Raw genomic sequence first — 18,956 nt, 5'->3', positions numbered from 1 at the left:
GATGATGTCCTCCATATTCTTACAGCTTTTTCACTATTAGATGTGTCTCGTCTTCTTTCTACTTTGACTATCAAATAGAATGAAGATATTGAAACTCTGCGGTGAAAAATGCTGACATTTTAGATTAACGCTACTAAAGTTTTCCAATAGCTTTTACTTAAATATTTATTTTTTTTCTTTAGGCCGGGTCCCTGACAGTGAAACTCTCAATTTGGAGATTGTAGGAGTGAAAACTAATTCTGAAACTGGAAAGATCATTGTTGATGCCAGTGAAGCTACTTCTGTTCCTCACATTTATGCAATCGGAGACATAACAGAGGTACTGAGTCTACATAAGCTGTGTTACAATAACAGGAAGCCAGCTTTGTTCCCGACTAATAGCTTGTCCCCAGATGTCGTCATGCTCTAGCTTATATCTTAGTGTTTTGCTCTTTTTCATTTTGTGCAGCTGTACTGTTCATGCTTGGCACCTGGTTGAGTAATTTCCTTCACATGGATCTCGTGAAGTGCCTCAGCATTAGTGATTATTACTGATGTTTATCAGGGAACGTATCCTTGGTCAGAGGCTAATAATAATGTCTTTATCACTTTAATTATCTTTCTAGTGTTTGTATCACTTCAGATGTACGACTTCATGCTCCCTGTGAATGCTGAGTGAAAGTATTTCTTACCTTCTGGAGCTGAATACGCTTTCGGGTAACGACCACAACAGTTCTGTTGAGGTTTATCCTATGCAAGCATTTCTGCATTCTGACATAAAATGCTGCTGACAAAAATATATACTTCTGAAACAAGGAAAGAAAAAATAAACAGCATTTCTCCAAATACTGAAGGCATTTGACTTCTTTTAAATGATTCACATGATTTGTGAATGTTTTGGCCAAGTAAATATGAGTATTTTTGTTACTTTTTTTTTTTTTTAGAAAAAGGAGACATTAACTTCAGCAAAACAATTTCTTGCTATAGGTACAAAACCAGAATTTTGTGGCTTTAATCTAGTGGTGCTGTTAATCTACAGTTAACTGTGATGAGAATGTCCTTCCTAATCAAGGTGCACTCAAATGCTTTTAATCCCTCTGTTTTTATTTCACAGAAGAACTCAGAATATCTCCTCTAATCTGGGCATCTTCAAATATGTTATCTTCATAAAACATAACATATGGGTTCATTCTGAACTGTACATTTACAGGAGGATGTTTTTATCGGCTGCTTGCCATTCCTGAAGAACTTAAGCAGTAGTGTAGGATATAAAAACTGGGCATTGCAAGATACAGAATTTTCTTCCTTGTCACTGAACTTAATGGAAACTAGCACATCCCTTTCTATCAAGGTTGTTTTTGATAGATGAAGACTCTTCATCTTTGTGAATGTCTGAAATCTAAATACCATAGTGATTTAAATACCATAGTGATATCCAAACACCATATATAGTAGAATTTGAGACCGTCTACAGTCAGAGACACTGAAATAAATCTGTTGATCATTCCTGACCTCTTTTTCTGTATGCGGGCATGTGTTTCTTCCCATCTATCTCCATCTTCATGCAAATGACTCATAATTTCCTTTTAAATTGTGTGAAAACTCTATCCTGCTCAACTATTTCTCTCTTTTTTTTTTCCCCCATTACTCTCCACAACTTCAATCACTTGGAGACTTGGAATTATGGACAGCTCTTTTTTTCTCTTCAAACAGAGGTTCCCCTCTATCCTGGTTACTTCACGCTCTGGGACATTTTCTGAAGTCTTATTTCTACTCACAGTGACTACCAATCTCTTCGTGTCCTTGATGCATGTCTTGTTTAGGCCTCCTGCTTTCTAAACTATTCTTTTAATTTTGTCCAAGAAGCAGCTGTTAGAAGCAATTCTGGCAAGGCCTTAGATTCTGTTGCTCATTTTGCAGCTAGCCTGACATGTTATTTCAGGCAAGTCATTTCCTTTTGGGTGCTTTTCGTCTTCTGCCCTATGAGGATTTAGTTAAGCAAGAAATAGAAATTTGGAGGCAGGATGCTCTCATCTTCCCTACTGTGGATCTATAAAATCAGGTCTTCATTTATTTGTCATTTTAATTTTGTTGTTAAAACTTGGATTTCCTTTTCCTGTTTTTGTCCATATTAGTGCAGATTTTTGAATGTGAGTTGTGTAATATGCACTTCTGGATGTATTAACAACAATAACACAGTTTTGTGCTGTGTCCAGTGTACAGATGGGAAAGCACTGGACAATTAAATCAGTTTGCTGTAGTGTCTTAAGCTTGTATCTAAGTATGGACTAAATATAGGAAATCAAAGAAATTGCAGCATAGTACTCATACATTTGTAGAGTTTAGAGATAGGAGTTCTTATCTGATGCCATTACGATGTGAGCCGTCTCATTTCACTCAATGAGCAATGCACTTCTTTTGTTTGAATACACAAATACTCTTTTTGTTTTTTTCCCTCTTTCCTTTCTTTTTTAAGCAAAATGAATTTAGATAATAAGTGTAATTGGCATGGGAATCATCAGTGAAGCAAAGCTCCCAGGTTTGGCGCTGGTGCGCAGCTTGGCGGAGCACACTTGGTTCTCTTTAAGAAACACAACGCTGCAGAGCTCGGTGTGTGATACTATCTGGGTGAGACTTTTCAAGGGGCAGGAAGGCGAGGCTTCTACCAAGTGAATGAATATCAATGACCCCTAATGTTTATAAAAATAGGATTTTGTCTCTGGTGTCCCTGTCAGGATTTTTTTGTTTTTCTCTCTACCTGTCAGATTGTCTTTGCTACCATGATGTGTTACTGCTTATACTTTTGTGAGTAGCTGTCGGCCCCTCCACCCTCACCCTTTACCAGGCCACACTGAATAGACACTAACTTGCTACCACGTACTAAGATCTGTTTTTTAAATTCAGCTCACTGATTGGAAGGGGAGTGAGATGGAAAACGGGAGCTTCCTGATATGGTCAGACTGAGTGTTTTCATTTGGGAATCAGACCCATCTGGCATAAATGGGAAACTAAGTGTGCATGGGTGTCCTGTTGCACCCTTGTATGAAAAACAGAATCCTAATGCAAGCTGTTCATTTGGAGAAAGGGAGGAAAAGAAAACTCCGGAGGTCAGTCAGTTTGTCTATCATTAAAAAAAAGGCTCCAGCAAAATGAGGTTTTAGCTGACGAGTAAAACTTCCTTTAGGTATTTTTGTCGTCAGTAAAATAAAATCAGGATGAAAATTTCCATGCTGGAATTTTAATTTTTTTTTTTTTTTTCAATGCTGATATAAGCCCTGTCTGTTAATATCCATCCTCCAGTGGTATTCTTGTTGAAAAGCATGACACACAGTAAAAGAAATTCTCTTAGTAGGAGATTTATCATATATACACTCTGGTATACATCTGGTGTATTTCAAAGGCTGTTATAACAAAGATGTGTAGAGAAGATCTACAGTATGTTGCTTTGAATAGAAATTAGACTGAAAGAAAGAGCCGTGTTAGAACAAATGCACAGTACTTCAAAGCTTACTAAACTCTCTTAGGAGCCATCCCGTTTAAATGTATAATGCACTGGAGGATTCTTATGAACAGTCTGTATCCATAATAATCATCAGGGTAGTTCTACACATGACTGCAAAGTGAATGTTCATTTCAAATATTTACCAGGGAAGGTCTTTAAGCTATTGTTTATGAGAAATAGGGCTTTATCTGCATGGATGTTTTAGTAATTAGTTGGGTTTTATGGAATGCATAGCAGCGCTTTCACAATTTTATCTTTAGTTCCAATCTTCTATTCTTTTCTGGAATGCCAAAACAACATCTGTATTTCCTGCTACAGAAATGATTGGCAGCCATGTTTCAGGCAAATGTGTGTAAGAAAAAACAAATGGCAAATTTCATCTGGTAAATGACATTTACAGCCTTGAAAGTCAAAATGCTGGTTTTGAAAAAACACGACTTGATGGATCTTAGGGGGGAAAAAGGGATATACTTTCAGTTTTGTGATTTGTCATGGGCTATGGGGAAAAATTGGTTTGTCTTTGTAAATGAAACAGTAGTATCTGTTAACAGGTTAGACAAAGTGTTGTTTCAGTTTATTTTTTGCAATGGAAGTTTAACGAAGAGGATATTAGTATAGAGAAAAACATAAATTCATAGTAATATGCAGATAACTGATATGGTGCATGTAATGAGGTAAGTGGTAGCTAACGGTATGTACAGAACCTGTGTAGCAACATACAGAAAAGAAGCTATGAAAGAGGATGAATTTCAGCACATGTTAAAAAATGTTAGGATAATGAAGAGGCATTTGAAAAACTCCAGTGTGTGTGGTGGGAAATCCTTATTTTCTGCTGAAGACTGTTTTCAAGAAGTTGCAGAATGACTACCACCCCCAAATGGGGCTTTGCAGGAATATGACAAGAGTTGGGTCTAGATAGAACCTGTGTGAAGCAAAATCTCAGTTTTTCTAAAGCATTCCACACTATCCCACAAAAGTGGGGACAATTATGGCTTTCTTGTTTCCACGTCTTTCCCTCTAGACTTCTGACTTCTTTCCTAATCTCAGACAGGCATCCTGATGATACAGTTTTGGATGCTCTTAAGTAAGCTTTTTTTACTAGATTTATGAAGTTTTTTAGACATTATTAACCTTATCAATAGCAAAGTTTGCACCTATTGATTCTGTGTTCTGTAAAAATGTGTCAGACAACTGACAAAAAAGTTTGATGGGTTTGAAAATAGTATTTCTTTATCCTATTTTTTTCTGCTCTAAAAATGCCGTTCAGAAAACTTACTGATAACTTAGTATGGAAAGAAAGGGTGTAATGGATGGTTCATGAGTGAGTATCCTCTGCTTTTCAGGGAATGACGTAAGATGTAAGGTGTTTTTTTTTTTTTATACATTGACTGCATTTGTTCCCCATCAAGACAGATACTAAGCTCAGCGACTTAAAAGTGTGTTTGGACAGAAATTACTACTGCCTTATCCATTTGGAGCGCTAGCTGCTGGACTGGAGTTCCAAAGATTTGGTGTTTCTTTGCCCATTGTCCCAGGAGAAGTTGTTGGATGCCACTTCTCTCTTAGTTAAAACAAAGCTTTGTGCTCTTTTTCCAGGGCCGTCCTGAGCTGACACCCACAGCAATAGCTGCAGGGAAACTGCTGGCTCGGCGTCTTTTTGGCCACTCTTCAGAACTGATGGACTATGACAATGTGAGTTGTCGTTTCTTCTTTCAGTAATAAAGCCAAATATTTCTCAATTAAAAAAGAAAGGAATATTTAAATAAATGGTGTTTTTCCATTTGGAGTCTAGTTTTGACAGTCTTCAAAGCAGATATGTGTGATGGAGCCATCCTCCCCTGAAGTCACATCTACCCTGCAGCTGCTTCATGTGGTTGACAGTAACACTTTGTTTCCTCGCAAGCAGGTACCTACTACAGTTTTCACTCCCTTGGAATATGGTTGTGTTGGACTGTCGGAAGAAAAGGCTGTGCAGTGTTATGGATCAGATAATGTTGAGGTATGAAAACATTTTTATTTATAGTTGGTATCAGAGTTGCACTTCAAAAAGATAAAAGTTTGACTGTGGTGTTGGACTGACGTTTTTGTTCCACAAAATACTGTATTTGCAGCTAGGAAAGAGTTCTTCAAAAGAGTTCAGACTTCAAAAGTATTGCAGCATGTCACAATGGAAACTATTACCTCGTGGGCTTAAAATTATTAAATAGTCTGACAGCTTCAAACTAGCTGCCATTTTAATAAATTATATTGCACAACAATATATATTACATACAGTTGTATTCCCTTTAATTGTCAGAATTACTGTCAGGTTCTTTAATCTAGATTTTTGGGATGTCCATGCAAATATTCACTCAAGCTATTCAGTATTTTCTTTGTGGCTGAAATAACTTGATCTGATATGGCTGGGCACTGCTTGTTGAAGAAGAAATCTGTTATAGCATATATTCACATCCTTCTGATAGGAGAGATGACATTAAGGTACTTAAGATGAAGAAATTCACAGTCACTATATAATCAGAGAAAATTCAAACAAGTCACCCTTGAAAAGGTTACCTTTATTCACTCATCAAAAAGACTGTCAGTATAAGACTCAAACTATGGAAATAAAAAGTGCAATACTCTGTGTTCAGTCAGTTATCAGTTCTGAGTTCTTTATGATTCTGAAATATAGCTTATACTGCAACACTGTTCTAGAATTGTTATCTGAATTTCTGGATATTGGTGCCTTTTAGAAGTAAAGAAATCAGTGTAAAATAAAATTGCCTGTTTAAGGCAGGCATGTGAGGCATAGGATGTTGATGTTGTATACATATTGAGAGGAAGTTCAGCTGATAGATTTGCTTGGATTCCCAGGCAAAATAATGAAAGAAAATAAAATATTTCTATTCAAACTGCAAAAATTAGTTTAAGTTGTCTTGTGGTATACATAGAAACAAACATGGAAAGCTTCTTGGATTTCATTACTCAGTACAAACAAGTTATTAGTTAAACTAATGTGAAGAAGCAAAACAAATGTCGTTTTGAATTTGTGGCACCAATTTGAGTAACACGTTCTGTGGGGTTTTTCAGGATTTTTTTCTCCTTCAAGAACCATTAGATGGAAGTTTTGAGTTAAACTGTGCTCTCCCTATTTTTGTTCATAGTAATGAACATGAGTGAATGGTTTTTTTCATATCTTTATATACATGTAGTAATATTAAGGATTATTATATACAAGAGGATTTTTTAATACAGTAGGGCATTCTAACACAAATGTTATTTTTTTTTCACACCAGGTGTTCCATGCTTATTATAAACCTCTAGAGTTCACAGTGGCTGAAAGAGATGCAGCTCAGTGTTACATGAAAGTGAGTGTTGTGAGCTTTTAACTTGCTTTTAACTTAACACAAGATACATGATACAACCAACTCTAAGAGGGTGTATTTAGTGGGGAAAAGGAAACCCTGAGATGGCTGAGATCTTTTCTTGGTGACAGTCTGTTTCTCTAGAGTATCTTTAAGACATTTAATATTCATTATATACCCCATTGCATCTTGAAAGTGTTTTGCAGATAATAGCATTTCTCGGAGGTGGCATTCTGCTGGTTGGTACCATCTACCTGCTTCTGTTAAGGTTCAAGAAAATATTCAAGATTCCATAGAGGTCTATCTCTGCTTCCCTCAGCAAAGTTCTTAACTAGTTATTATACTGTACTATACTATGTATTATTAGTTGTTCTTTCAGTATCCTTCTCTTGGAAAAGTACACTGCTGCCAAAAAAAAAAATAAGAAAAGGCTTACAAAACTGTTCTGTTTTAGTCATGAAAACAAAGCAAAGAAGTTTTCTATACGTTCTCTAATAGAACTGAAGCGTGCATTCACCCAGGCCCTCGCATACACTTATTTTATTGTTGATTGCTTTCAAGACTCCTACTTAGGTTATATGGCTCATGTGGTAAATGGATCTCACCAAACAGGCTTCTGCAAGTGTAAGGAGTTACAAAGTCACAAAATACACTGTAATTGGCAGTAGTCTTTGGAAATACTGCTGATGAGGTGCCAAGAGTACCTGCAAAAACTTGGAGAGTTGCTAAGGTGTCACTTCAGTGTCAAAATGTGTCTAGTCTAGCAATCAGACTAATGAAAGTCGTTTAAAGATGTTATGCAAACAACAAACAAGAAGGTATTCAGTATACAACAAATTGTGGTCAGTGGTTCGAACGTGGTTCGAAGTGGAACAAAATACAGTAATAAAGCTTTAATTCAGGAAAGTGCTCAAGGACAAGCGTGAGGTCTATTGAAGTCAGTAAGATTTAAGCAAGTGTGCAAGTTCTTGGCACGGTGGGATTTGACAGCTGAACTAGGATCTTGGGGCACTGCATTTTCATTTAATTCAGCTTCATGCCTTATCTTTAGATGTTCTAAGAAAAGATTGCTATGTAATGTATTGTTTTCAGATGGTGTGCTTACGAGAGAGAGAGCAGCGAATCCTCGGCCTTCATTTCATTGGACCAAATGCTGGGGAAGTTATTCAAGGATTTGCTCTTGGAATCAAGTAAGTACAAAAGAATGTCTCTAGCTTCTAAAGCCTGCTTTTAAAGTTATTGTAAGATTATAAAAGATAGCTGCCTATTTTTGGCAACACTATAAAGAATCCATGCTTTTTGTTGCTTTTTGTTACTTTTATGTAGCATTGCACATATTTTTACTAAAAATACTGCAGTTTTTCATTAAGATATACTGGATTTAGTCATTGTAATACTGGATATAGTTAAGAAACAACTGAGGAAAATATACTGTTGGCTCGATATCGTTAAAACAAAAGAAATAATTTCGTTACCAATCTTAGTTTTCTCAGAGTGAAGCTGCCTTTGCACTCTGTGGGCAAGATAGGAAATCACTACATTGTTTTGCAAGTCCTTTTAGAAGGGTGCTTGTGCTTTCCGTAGAAAACCTGCTAATCATTTCCTTTTCTAATCTCATGTTTAAATGGGCACAGCCATTGCTCTTTAAAAGATCAGCAAGGACTTGCATGAATTTTAAGCTCCTAGTTATAAACTAAAGACTAGGATTAGGTAAGGAAGGTATCTGTAGGATGTTGGGAGAAGGAGTTGTCTGATTATTGCAATAATGAATTTACTCAAGTAGGTAAACCTTTTGTTTCTGTGTTTATTCAGATTTGAATAGTAATGCATTTTCTCTGACTTGTATTTTCTTTGTTGTCCCTTCAAAAGTGTAAGAAATGATTCTAGGTCCTCTCAGATTAAATGGAGTGTTTTTGCTGTCTCACTTGTGTGATAGACTTGCTTGTTTTTCATCTGCTTTTTTTTACTGCTTGCTCGCTCACATTGTCAGAAATATTCATTTCTAAATTATTCCATTGCTAAATTACAGTACTTCAAAGACTTCAAAGTAATTTGTGTTGCAAGAAATGTCCTCCCAATTAGGGTATTAACCTATTGTTTTAGATAACATCACTATTCTTTTGCAGTTTTAGCTTTACTAGCATAAATTAAATGCAGAATGATTAAGAAGGCAGGACCTCAGTATCACATGAGGAGTATCTTGGAAATCACTGATTGCAGTATACCCTCAGTACACATTTTCAACATGTGTTTGTAGGCCATTAATTGCCAGTGGTATAGATCCTAGAACTACATTTTTTAGGATGTCGTTGTTTTGAAGTTCTATCCAAAATAACCAGTGAAAAAGCAGCATATGAAACTGGAGTGCTTTGCTGCCTTGCCTGAGGGAAATTAAAACTTTAGCCACAGTAAGAGGTTTTCAGCAGGTCAGATCCTTGTGTTGTTTTCCATTGTATTTCATAAATCCAGAGTTTTTGGTGTGCAGTTCCCACTCTAAAACCTGCTGTTCTCCATTGTCAAATATTAGTTCTTTCTTCAGTCCCTCCACAGTCTGATTTTCTCATTGTCTCCAATTGTCTCCACTTAATACCTGTGCTCAGCAGTGGTTTTTGCTTTGGGTGCTTCCCTGGTTTATGTAGGTGGGACAGCAGGAGCCTTCTGTAGCTCTTTTTGTTACATTTTGAGCAGAGATACAGCGCTATTCCATAGAGAATTTGAAACAATTCTTATGTTTAAGCCCATTTCAGCTGTTTTTACAGTGTGACCTGCCAGGAATAGCAGCTCAAAGGAGAGTGATCAAATCTCAGAATGCTATTGGACAAGAGATTAAGCTAATGGGATTTTTAGCTCAACTTTTTTTTTCTTTCTCACAAATGATGGAATTTTTTCCCCTGTTCATAGCATTGGTGATTTCGGTGCAAGCAGTAGCCTTTCTAAAGATTGTGGAAGAATATGCTGGTATTGCTTCCTTCAGCAGATTCTTGCCTGCAGTCTTAATTATGATTATCTTCCTCTGTGGGTGTGCATGTGTTTCCATCTGGAGTTGCTGAAACACATGTATGTGCAAAAAAAAAAGCTGAAGGATGCAGTTTTTTCCTGTTTGTTGTTGTTGTTGTTTTCCGTAGGCTCAGTTGTGATTTGGGATAAATTGCTTAATTCTCTCTGTCTCAGCTCTTATGACAATTCTTCTGTGCCTAACAGTGTAATTAGCTGGGTGTTTGAATTTTGCTGTGGAAGTGCCTGAGAAATAACAGAATAAATGCAGCTTCCTCCACCTGATAAAATAGATAAGTGCGGGATTAGTTTGATGTTTTAGGAAACTCTATCTGCTTCGAGTGAATAATGTCTGACTTCCTGGGTCTTTCCTTTTTTCTTTTGGTAGATGTGGTGCTACGTACCCTCAGCTAATGAAGACAATTGGCATTCACCCTACCTGTGCTGAGGAAATTACCAAGTTGCATATTACAAAACGTTCCGGCCTGGATGCAACAGTAACAGGTTGCTGAGGTTAAATACCATCCCTGGAAAGGAGGAAAAAAAGCACAAAATATATCTGAAAAGAAAAGGGGCACTTGGAGTTGAAATAGCTTTAATAGTTTGAGTTCCAGGAACCTTTCTCATTCCCCCTGTACTTTTGCAATTCACACTGTAACAATCCCTCTCTGTGAAAGTGCAGATAGCTCCTTTTCTTCCTGGGAGCTTTGTGTACAAAAATATATAAAAAGTCACCAACGTCTCAGGCCTTCTTAAATAATTGCCATTTGAGTTTCTGTGTTGCCATTGTTGACTGTCATCAGAAGTGTCCTGCACTGTGTTCATACAGATACCAGGCATCAGGCAGGGCTTTCCTTAGGATTTTGGTGTGGTGCTTTCTCTTAAGTACTTGGATGGTTCATTACCAGTCCTAATACTGAACATAAGACTTTGTGCTTGTAGAGGCAAATTCCCAGAAGATCCCTAATAGCTACACAGTCACCCCTTTGTTTTTTCCCCTTTTTTTAATTTTTTTAGTGTAATATGTAATTATCTGCAAACTTTTTTGTGTATAGCCCAAAGTAATGATTAACTATTGCAAGCTTGTACTAGTTTTCCTTCTGCCCACAAGGGGGAGATGCTGGCTAACTTGTGGCAATGGAGAATCATTAGAAATCTGATGTTTAAACTTCTTTTGCAGGAGAAATAAGTTAAATATGTGTAAGTAGCCTGACAAAGGCACAATACAAAGCACATAGAATTTCAAGCCAACTTACAGTTGCCAACGTTTTGATATGCATGGTCACAATTTCTTGCAGCCTTTACAGTAGAATTGTATTTGTAGAAAAGGGAGAAATCAACTTCAGGTAAAACAAAATGTATCCTTTTTGCAATTAATCTGTGTAAGTGTTTTTGCATGTGTAGTTTGATATTTTCATAGCTGTCCTATGTTCTCTTGTTACACGTTTTAGAAGAGCAGTCTGATGGTCCTGTATATCTTTTGTTATTGTTTGGTTTTTTTTCTGACTTTTGCTACTGCAGCCTGCAACATGGACAAAGATGGGATTATTTCAAGAATGAAGTGTTTCCTTATCGTGAGAATTGTACCTGTCAGAGAAACTATTAGGCAAAAATTGATCAGACTTGGTAAAATGTTCAGTATTGATCACACTGTTGTTTACACTTGAATACTCTGGTTTTCAGAATTTGTTCTGGCTTAAAAAACAGCAAAAGAAATACCAAATCCTTTCTCTTCAAAGTTTTCTGATGTTTCTGATCCATGAAATAAGAGGTGATGCAGTTTCACTGAAGGCGTTATTCCCTTTCAGATCTGCTGATGTAATTTTTCATCTGCAAAATCATAATAACCTCGTATAGAAATATTTTGAGTGGTAACATAGTCAGAAAACTGCCTGAATATTGCAACTGCCTTTACAAGAGATGGCATCAAAATTGTATATCTGCATGTGATATACCTGCACCTTCAGAAATTTCTATTCCCTTTCACAGAGGCCCAGTGAAAATGATACAGCCAAAACCTAATAGTTTTTCCCAGCTGTGAAAGTATTTGCAGTAAATTAGCTTTTTTAAAGATATTTTAATATTTAATATTTCAAAATACTGAGATGCAGAGCATTTCAGTCTGCAGAGATTTTGCTGAGAAACATCCTGCCTCTGACTGAACTGTAATGTGATGTGTACGAGATCTTTTTTCCAGTAATTACTTATTACAGTTCATTTTGCTCCCATGAGTGAAAACATCAGTGTTCACTCGTATGAAAGGGCTTCTCTCCTCTTTCATAGTATTGCATCCAGCAGACTGAATAGTCTGTCTCTACAAAGTGATCAATGGAAAGTTTAGTTAATTTCATTCATTGTAAGGTTGAAAATTATTTGGGACAGCCAGTGAAGAGATCTCAAGGAAATGTTCTGAATATATTCACTGTTTGAAACTGAGGCCTGTAAGCATCCTTCAAATAATGGAAGTCTCTTGGTTTTATAGTTGTTATGTGGAAAACGGATCCTGTATTATGTGCTGCAGCCTAGTTCTACTCCACATTTAATGGAAAGCATTGCCACCTGAAGTAAAACTAAATGTTTATTCACACCTACATAAACCTAATGTCAGAATCGACAGATAGAATAAGAAAGTAATGTGATTTGTGCTTTTTTTCCTGAAAGATTCTTTATGTAACTTTCTGGGATGGTCCTTAAGAACTGTTTTTAAAAGCCTGACCGATGTCAGTTGAGCTGGGCTGATGTATGCCACAAACCACTGATTATGTGTGAAAGTTAAAAATAATTCTAGGGCGTTTTTTCAGGATGCCAGCTGATGATGGCTTGTTTGTCAAACCACACCGTGGCGCAGACAAGTCTGAGCCTTGCTGGGTCCCTCATGTATTATCTGATATTTGTTGTGTTGTGAATTAACAAATTAATAAAGAATGTATTTTTTTTAATGTTTTTTTGTTGTTGTTAATTTTGCACATAGCTTCATATATATATATTTGCTTTATATATATACACATATATACACACACACACACACATATATATACATATATATATGTGTGTGTGTGTGTGTGTGTGTGTGTGTGTGTGTGTGTGTGTATATATATAGTTTACTCTTAATGCTGCTTGTGTTAGAAGCATATGTGAAGGAAACTGGACTCAGAGCGACTGATAAGGAAATGCTGGTACCTGCCTCCCTCTGATGCATAAATTGAATAGCCATTATTCCAGGCTGGGCGACCTTCTAAACTATTTTAAATTTGAATTCAAAACAACTCTAGATGAAGTAAGTATGATTTCAAATACGCTCTGATGTTAATTGCTGCTAATGATATCCAACAGGTGTGTTTGCAGTGTGTGCTGACGAGTTGCTGAGGACTCAGCCAGATGGAACTCGGAAACTTATTGAAATACAGTGCAGAGTATTATGCAGGGGTAGCCTATTCTTTATTTTAGCTATTTGGGTTTTAGACTACAAAATATAGAGGAAAAATACATTGCAGCAAAGCCATTTAGTAGCTGTGAGCATGGTTGATGGATAAAAATATTTTAAAATTAATTAAGAAATGCTAGCAACACGTGTTTAAAAATTCTGAGAAATTTCTATCAGGAAAGAAAGGAACTACATTGATTGACTTAATCTCAATTTTATTTCTTTACGTTCACTTCTTTTGATGAGAAATTCCCATTAAATTGAGCGATGCTGAGCTGCTGGAACAGGCTGTTCTAACATTACATATCTTTCCTGGGATGATATAAAATTCCTTGATATTGAACAAGAAAAATTGAATTAATTGCATTTAAAGCTATTTTTACTCCGTTCCCTGGATTTTTTTTCACTGCAGGATCTAATTAGGACAGGTAGGAATATTGGCTAAAAAGGGAATGAGGTAAGCATTGCTCTTTATTTTTTTCCCCTCTTTATCTTCATACACCTTTTAATCTTAATGCCAACAAGAATAACAGACAAGTGTACAGACAATCTTTGTAAGTTTACAAAAGTGGGAATTGAATATGCTGTGTCACTTATAGCTAATGATAGCTTGTTCTTAATAGTAAGTTATTGTCTACAATTAAGTTTTGCATTTTCTCATATAAACATGTACTGTTTTCTGTGAACACCTCCTGGAAGATATTTCTGCAGTTGTTATTATTCCTTCAGACAATGGATCTATGTTTTTATCCATAGAAATAGAATATGGTTATTCCATAGAATAACCATGCTAGCAAAAAGGTGTATTTCTAACCAAAACATTTAAACATTGTACAGTTTCAAGTTTGAAGACTTCTCCTTCAGAGGCTCAAGCTTATCCTGTGAGATCAGCAACTTTGTGCCCAGCTACACTGCTGCTTGTCTGAATCCCAACGAAATCTATGTACTCAGTGCTAGCCATTAATTTCAGTGGGTTGCATGCATATGTCTCAAGTGCTTTGTTAAAGTAGAATCAATATAAGCATATGCCAAAATGTCTTTCATTATTACAGTTGGGGAACAGACTGCTATTACGGTTCAAAACATGAAAGATACAATAGACATATATGATTAGGCAATGAAATATGCCTTTAATAAGCATAGTGCAGACAGTTTGTTTTGCAATAAGTAAACTTATATAAAATTCATTGACTTTTTCATTCTTTCAGATCTATATGCTCCCTTTTAAGAGAGGTTTTTTAGTTTTATGCACAAAGTTTTCCTGATGTTCTTCCAGGAGAAAGGCTGGAGTTGCATGCATTTATTCTAGTGCCAAACATGAATTTTACTAGGAAAGAAGGAAGCATAAGAGCTGACCTTTTTTGTGCTAGGGAGACGGGGTGGGGTAGAGTGTTTGTTTTTGTTTTCTGGGGCAGCATGAAACAGATTTATTTTAATTACTCAGTCTATAAAATAAAAAATTCTGTCCACTGCACGTCAAAAAGCTAATTATGTTTCTGTTGTGGCACTCAAAGTCAATATTGTCAGCTCTTCTTAGTTCTAATCCTTTACATTGAATTTTGATGGGCCAGGTGAAATATTCCCTTCAGCACCTTATTGCAATTCTTGTCAATCATCTTGCCATGACAACATGCATATTGCAAAGACTTTGGCAACACTGCATCTGATTTCAGTCTTTAATCTCATATGTACCTTAAAAAAACACCATGCCAGCTGCTGACGTCCTGTTTGGGATGTGATTAGGATTCTGTTTGCTTTGGGGAAACAAAAGAAAATGATCAAATCTTTAAAGAATAAAATGGGACTCCTAGGCTTTCTTAGGCTTAAAGTTATACCACTGGGAAGAAAACAGTTAGGATGGTGAATTGGTGCACCAATTAATCAATGCATCCACATTCATCATGTGGACGTAAAATGTCTCCTTTCGAGCACTACTGGAGTAAGGAAGGTTGTCTTATTTTACCTGTAGGTTTTCTTTGCGAGGAGCGCTGTAAGTAATGGCCACTTCCAAACGTGGTTTGTGAGTTAATTGTATATGCTGCTTTGTTTGGTGTCATTTCTTACAGACCAGACCTAGCACACCTAAAATTTTCCAGTTCTACAATGGAAAATTAGCATCATCCCTAAGAATCTGGAATAGAAACTAGTAAGGCACATTTCCAGAATCCAATTGCATCAGTCAGATTGGTATAGTATGAAGAGAAAAGTGAATGTTCCCTGGGGGGATTGTGTGAAATGGAGACCAGTCTTGTTTGAACAAGGTGCTTTGCATTGTTAGCTAGGTGTAGAGGTATTGGGAGCTGCAGCCTGTCAGAACCAGCATCTCCAAGGAGGGGGTGGGGGAAATTTTTTCCGGGCAAAAATCTCAGCATTTTGTGATCGAGTATATCTGATGTGTTAATGCTTTAATTCAGGGAAACCCTCAATGCTCTGCAAAAGATACTTAGTGGTTTTGTGCCTCTTCCCCTATTTTCTTTCAGAGAACATGAAGACCAGAAGGACTGCTATGGGATATTTTCCTATCCTTCTTACTCTTACCATAAAGCAAGGTGGGAATCAGGCCTGTTCTTCCTTGTTTTGGCAGAAAATAGAAGAACAGCAAGATTCTTCATAAATCTTTCGCAAGGGGATTTCTTTTTCCCAAGGCTGTGTTAGGAGTTTGAACCGGATAGATGGTAACAAATCTAAAAAGGGCAATGGACACCTGCTCAACCTATGTCTCTTAAAATATCGCATAAGTCTAGAAAAGTAAGAAAATACCTAGCTAACATTTTCTAGGATAACAAGGGGAAGAATTAAAAAATACAGCTTTTAGGCTTTAAACTTGGAGGGGGGAAAAAAGAAGCATGAAAATACATAAATATTATTCTTTTTTTTGCAATGTCCCTGTGAGACAAGGCTCAAATTTATTATTAAACTGTGTACATCTATTGAAACAGAACCAGAACTGAATGCAACCAAACAAGATTTTATTCGCATAGTGTCAGAGCAGCAGATTGTCTAGCACTTCTTAGCTTTATGCAGGGTTTGAGCTATCTCAAATTAAAGCATTCCTTGAAGTTTCTAAAGATTTCTGTGCATCATTAATTGTGTTATTTAAATGCTTTTGTTAAATGGGGACAAAAGATTGAGCTTTGACATTTTTATTAAATCCCAATAATCTTTATTTCTTTGACTCAGAGGGTGAAGAGGAAGTGCATTAATTTTCACATGAAGACGAGTTGTACAAACACAGCTGAGAACATCAGAAAACTCAGGCATTTTCCTTAGAGAAATGGAATTGATGAATGTTCTACTGAAAAGACTCCTAAATAATCAGGGCGATGTTGGTAAGCACAGCAGTGTGAGCAGCAGGGCCCTCATACTCTGATAGCACTGTTAAATTTGGCTAGCTTAGGTGAATGATTCCAGATTGCAGTAACGTAGAAAGCAGAGATGATTAACCGTAGGCAATTTAAAGAACACAGGCTGTTTGGAGTCTTAAGAATTGGTTCTCAGATTATCAAAGGATTTATTTAATTTACATCACACTGGGATCTAATTAAATCACGGGAGATGTTTTGATTTTTGCCTCTTGGTTCTCACTGAATTTATTCAGTAGGAATATTTCAAATGCAGGAAAAATAAGGAGAATTTTCTTGACAGTTTGCTTGCATTGATTCCTGGTTTTGTTTGTTCTGCATCTGTCTGGGATACCATCAAGTTTTTGGTCAAGATTTTGACCTTGTCCTTAATTAGAGTTTTAATTGTGTTCCTCTCCATTTTTTTTCATGCTTTTCTGTAGTAACTTTATTCTATTTTACTTAGTTACATTCTGCCCTGTTTAAGTGTTAATGAGTGAATTCCCTTTAGGTGGGGTAAGAGTCCAGGGTATTTATTATTCTTGAAGGAGCATTTCAGGATTTTCTGCGTGCCTTTTCATTTAACTCTCTTCTACTTTCCAAATCTGGAAATGCCACAGCATCAGAGAAGGCAGTTCTAAATAAGGTTTGTCCTTAGCTGTGGCATAATCTCTATTGAAGAATAAGAGATCAGCTATTTGTGAGTGTTTATGTGGGTTTTTTTTGAAGGGCACTGCCTTTCCTTAATGACAAAATACATCAGATCCATGGGTGGTGACAAGCGTGCCTCAGGATTGGTGTGACAGTGATGGAATGGCATATCAGATGAAATTTGCTTGTGAAATGCAAGGCTCTCTTCACTGTCACTGTGGTTACTCAGAACTCTAAGGTCTTGTTCTTATTACATAAAGTAGCAAATTGTCAAAGCACAAAAGCTACCTTGGACCGTCATAAGTTTGTGTCTGGGGCTTAAACATCCTTGTGAGGCCACCTCATTGCCTTGCTTTCTAGTTTTGGAAGTCCTAATATTTCTCAAGTTCATAAGTTGGATGCACGTTTGCTTTAAGCTATCGAGTTGATCTGTAAGAACAGCGAAGAGGGTGCTCACTTGGATCCGCATTACTGATTGAAGCACTCTCCCTCACTGTACTTCAGTGAAGTGTAGCCAAGAACAACAAGATAAGAATTAATAAAAGTGACAAGGGAGTTTCTCAGACTGTGCTGGTGCACATTAGCCTGGATGAAGAGAAAAAGAAGCTGATACTTGAGTCTTTTGAGTCATGAAGGGTCTGGTCAGTCCTTGAAGGGGAAGTACATGAATGGCCCAGTTGTCATCGCATTTTATTTTTCCTCCAACTTTGACTAATGGTGCATTTCCTCTGGCCTCCCACAGGCTGTCCATGGCTGACTTGCTTTGTCACTCTTCACATCTAGTCCACTGCCTTTACTGTCCACCCTGTTCCCATGGCAGGGACCCAGTGTCCTCTAAAAAAACGCACAGGCACAAAACATCTGTCATTCTTCCCACTCCTCTTTCAAGCGACCACTTCCCATACTGTGTGGCCTTGCAGGCTGAAAGCAGTCTGCCTCCCCTCTGCGTGCCTGGAGTACATGCTTACTCTCTTTGCCTGATAAGGGAGCTCCAGCATTCTGCCTGTAAAAATAGTAATGGGCATCTCCCTGTTGATAAACAGCTCTGCCTTTATTGTGTTCATGGGGTGATAAGTTGTCTGGATCAACAGCCAGTTGTCCATTTTACTTCTTTGCAGCCAAAGTTATTAGGGTCAAATAAGGTGTGAGCTATGAAATTAATCATTACAAGCACAAGCAACATAGTGTGCTGTGGACAAAGGAAAAAGAATAGTTTAGATGTGGAAAATATGAAGAACCAAAGCAGTCAGGAAAGGGAGGAAAAGAACAGCTGGCAATGCTGTACAAGGTTGTTTATCTAAGTCTATAGGCTGTGCTGGATTTGTTCTCCTGCACCTGTGGACCATGAAATCACAGAACAAGGTAGTTCTTTAATGTCATTTGAGAGTCTCAATTAATCTACACGCAATATGTCATATGGAGAGGAACATACCTGCCTTTTATTTGCATAAAAGCACTACTTCTGCTGCATGAATTACTTGATAGTACTCCTTGCACATCTCCAGTGTGGCCCCACCAGAAGCATTTCATGAGACTTGTAATAATTATTCACTTCAGGAGGATCTGCAGCTATTGCTACTGATGCAGACTGAATTGTGCCCAACCTGCATCTGTCAAGTGGGCAACACACATAGTTCAGTTAGGTACACATTTGCTTATGAGTACTATCCCAAAATAATCAATTTTTTTTTCTGAATATTTAATTTTTAAAAGTGAGCTAT

At 37.0% G+C, this 18,956-nt stretch overlaps 1 protein-coding gene and 1 long non-coding RNA gene across 7 annotated transcripts in view; both read left to right on the top strand.

Annotated features, from left to right (window-relative positions):
* The window catches only part of TXNRD2 (thioredoxin reductase 2), a 31,735-nt gene extending 18,973 nt beyond the window's left edge, over positions 1–12,762 (top strand). The window contains exons 11-16 of one of the 3 annotated variants that reach the window (XM_003210867.4): positions 183–319; positions 5,078–5,173; positions 5,388–5,480; positions 6,757–6,828; positions 7,918–8,015; positions 10,208–12,762. In XM_003210867.4, coding sequence (XP_003210915.2) covers positions 183–319; positions 5,078–5,173; positions 5,388–5,480; positions 6,757–6,828; positions 7,918–8,015; positions 10,208–10,331 — 620 coding nt within the window. In that variant the 3' untranslated portion in view covers positions 10,332–12,762. The other 2 variants (XR_004161553.1, XM_031555927.1) reach the window with 2 other exon arrangements.
* Positions 12,763–12,918: 156 nt separating this feature from the next.
* Positions 12,919–18,956, top strand: part of LOC104913523 — a 19,890-nt gene continuing 13,852 nt past the window's right edge. For 3 of the 4 annotated variants that reach the window (XR_002120320.1, XR_002120319.1, XR_004161551.1), the window contains exon 1: positions 12,919–16,572. This is a non-coding gene — a long non-coding RNA (uncharacterized LOC104913523). The remainder of the gene's footprint in view (positions 16,573–18,956) is intronic. The other variant, XR_004161552.1, reaches the window with a different exon arrangement.

The sequence above is a fragment of the Meleagris gallopavo genome, chromosome 17, assembly GCF_000146605.3.
Source record: "Meleagris gallopavo isolate NT-WF06-2002-E0010 breed Aviagen turkey brand Nicholas breeding stock chromosome 17, Turkey_5.1, whole genome shotgun sequence".
Classification (NCBI taxonomy): Eukaryota; Metazoa; Chordata; class Aves; order Galliformes; family Phasianidae; genus Meleagris; species Meleagris gallopavo.
Note: the sequence above shows the minus strand (reverse complement) of the source record. Positions and strands in the feature narration are given on the sequence as shown.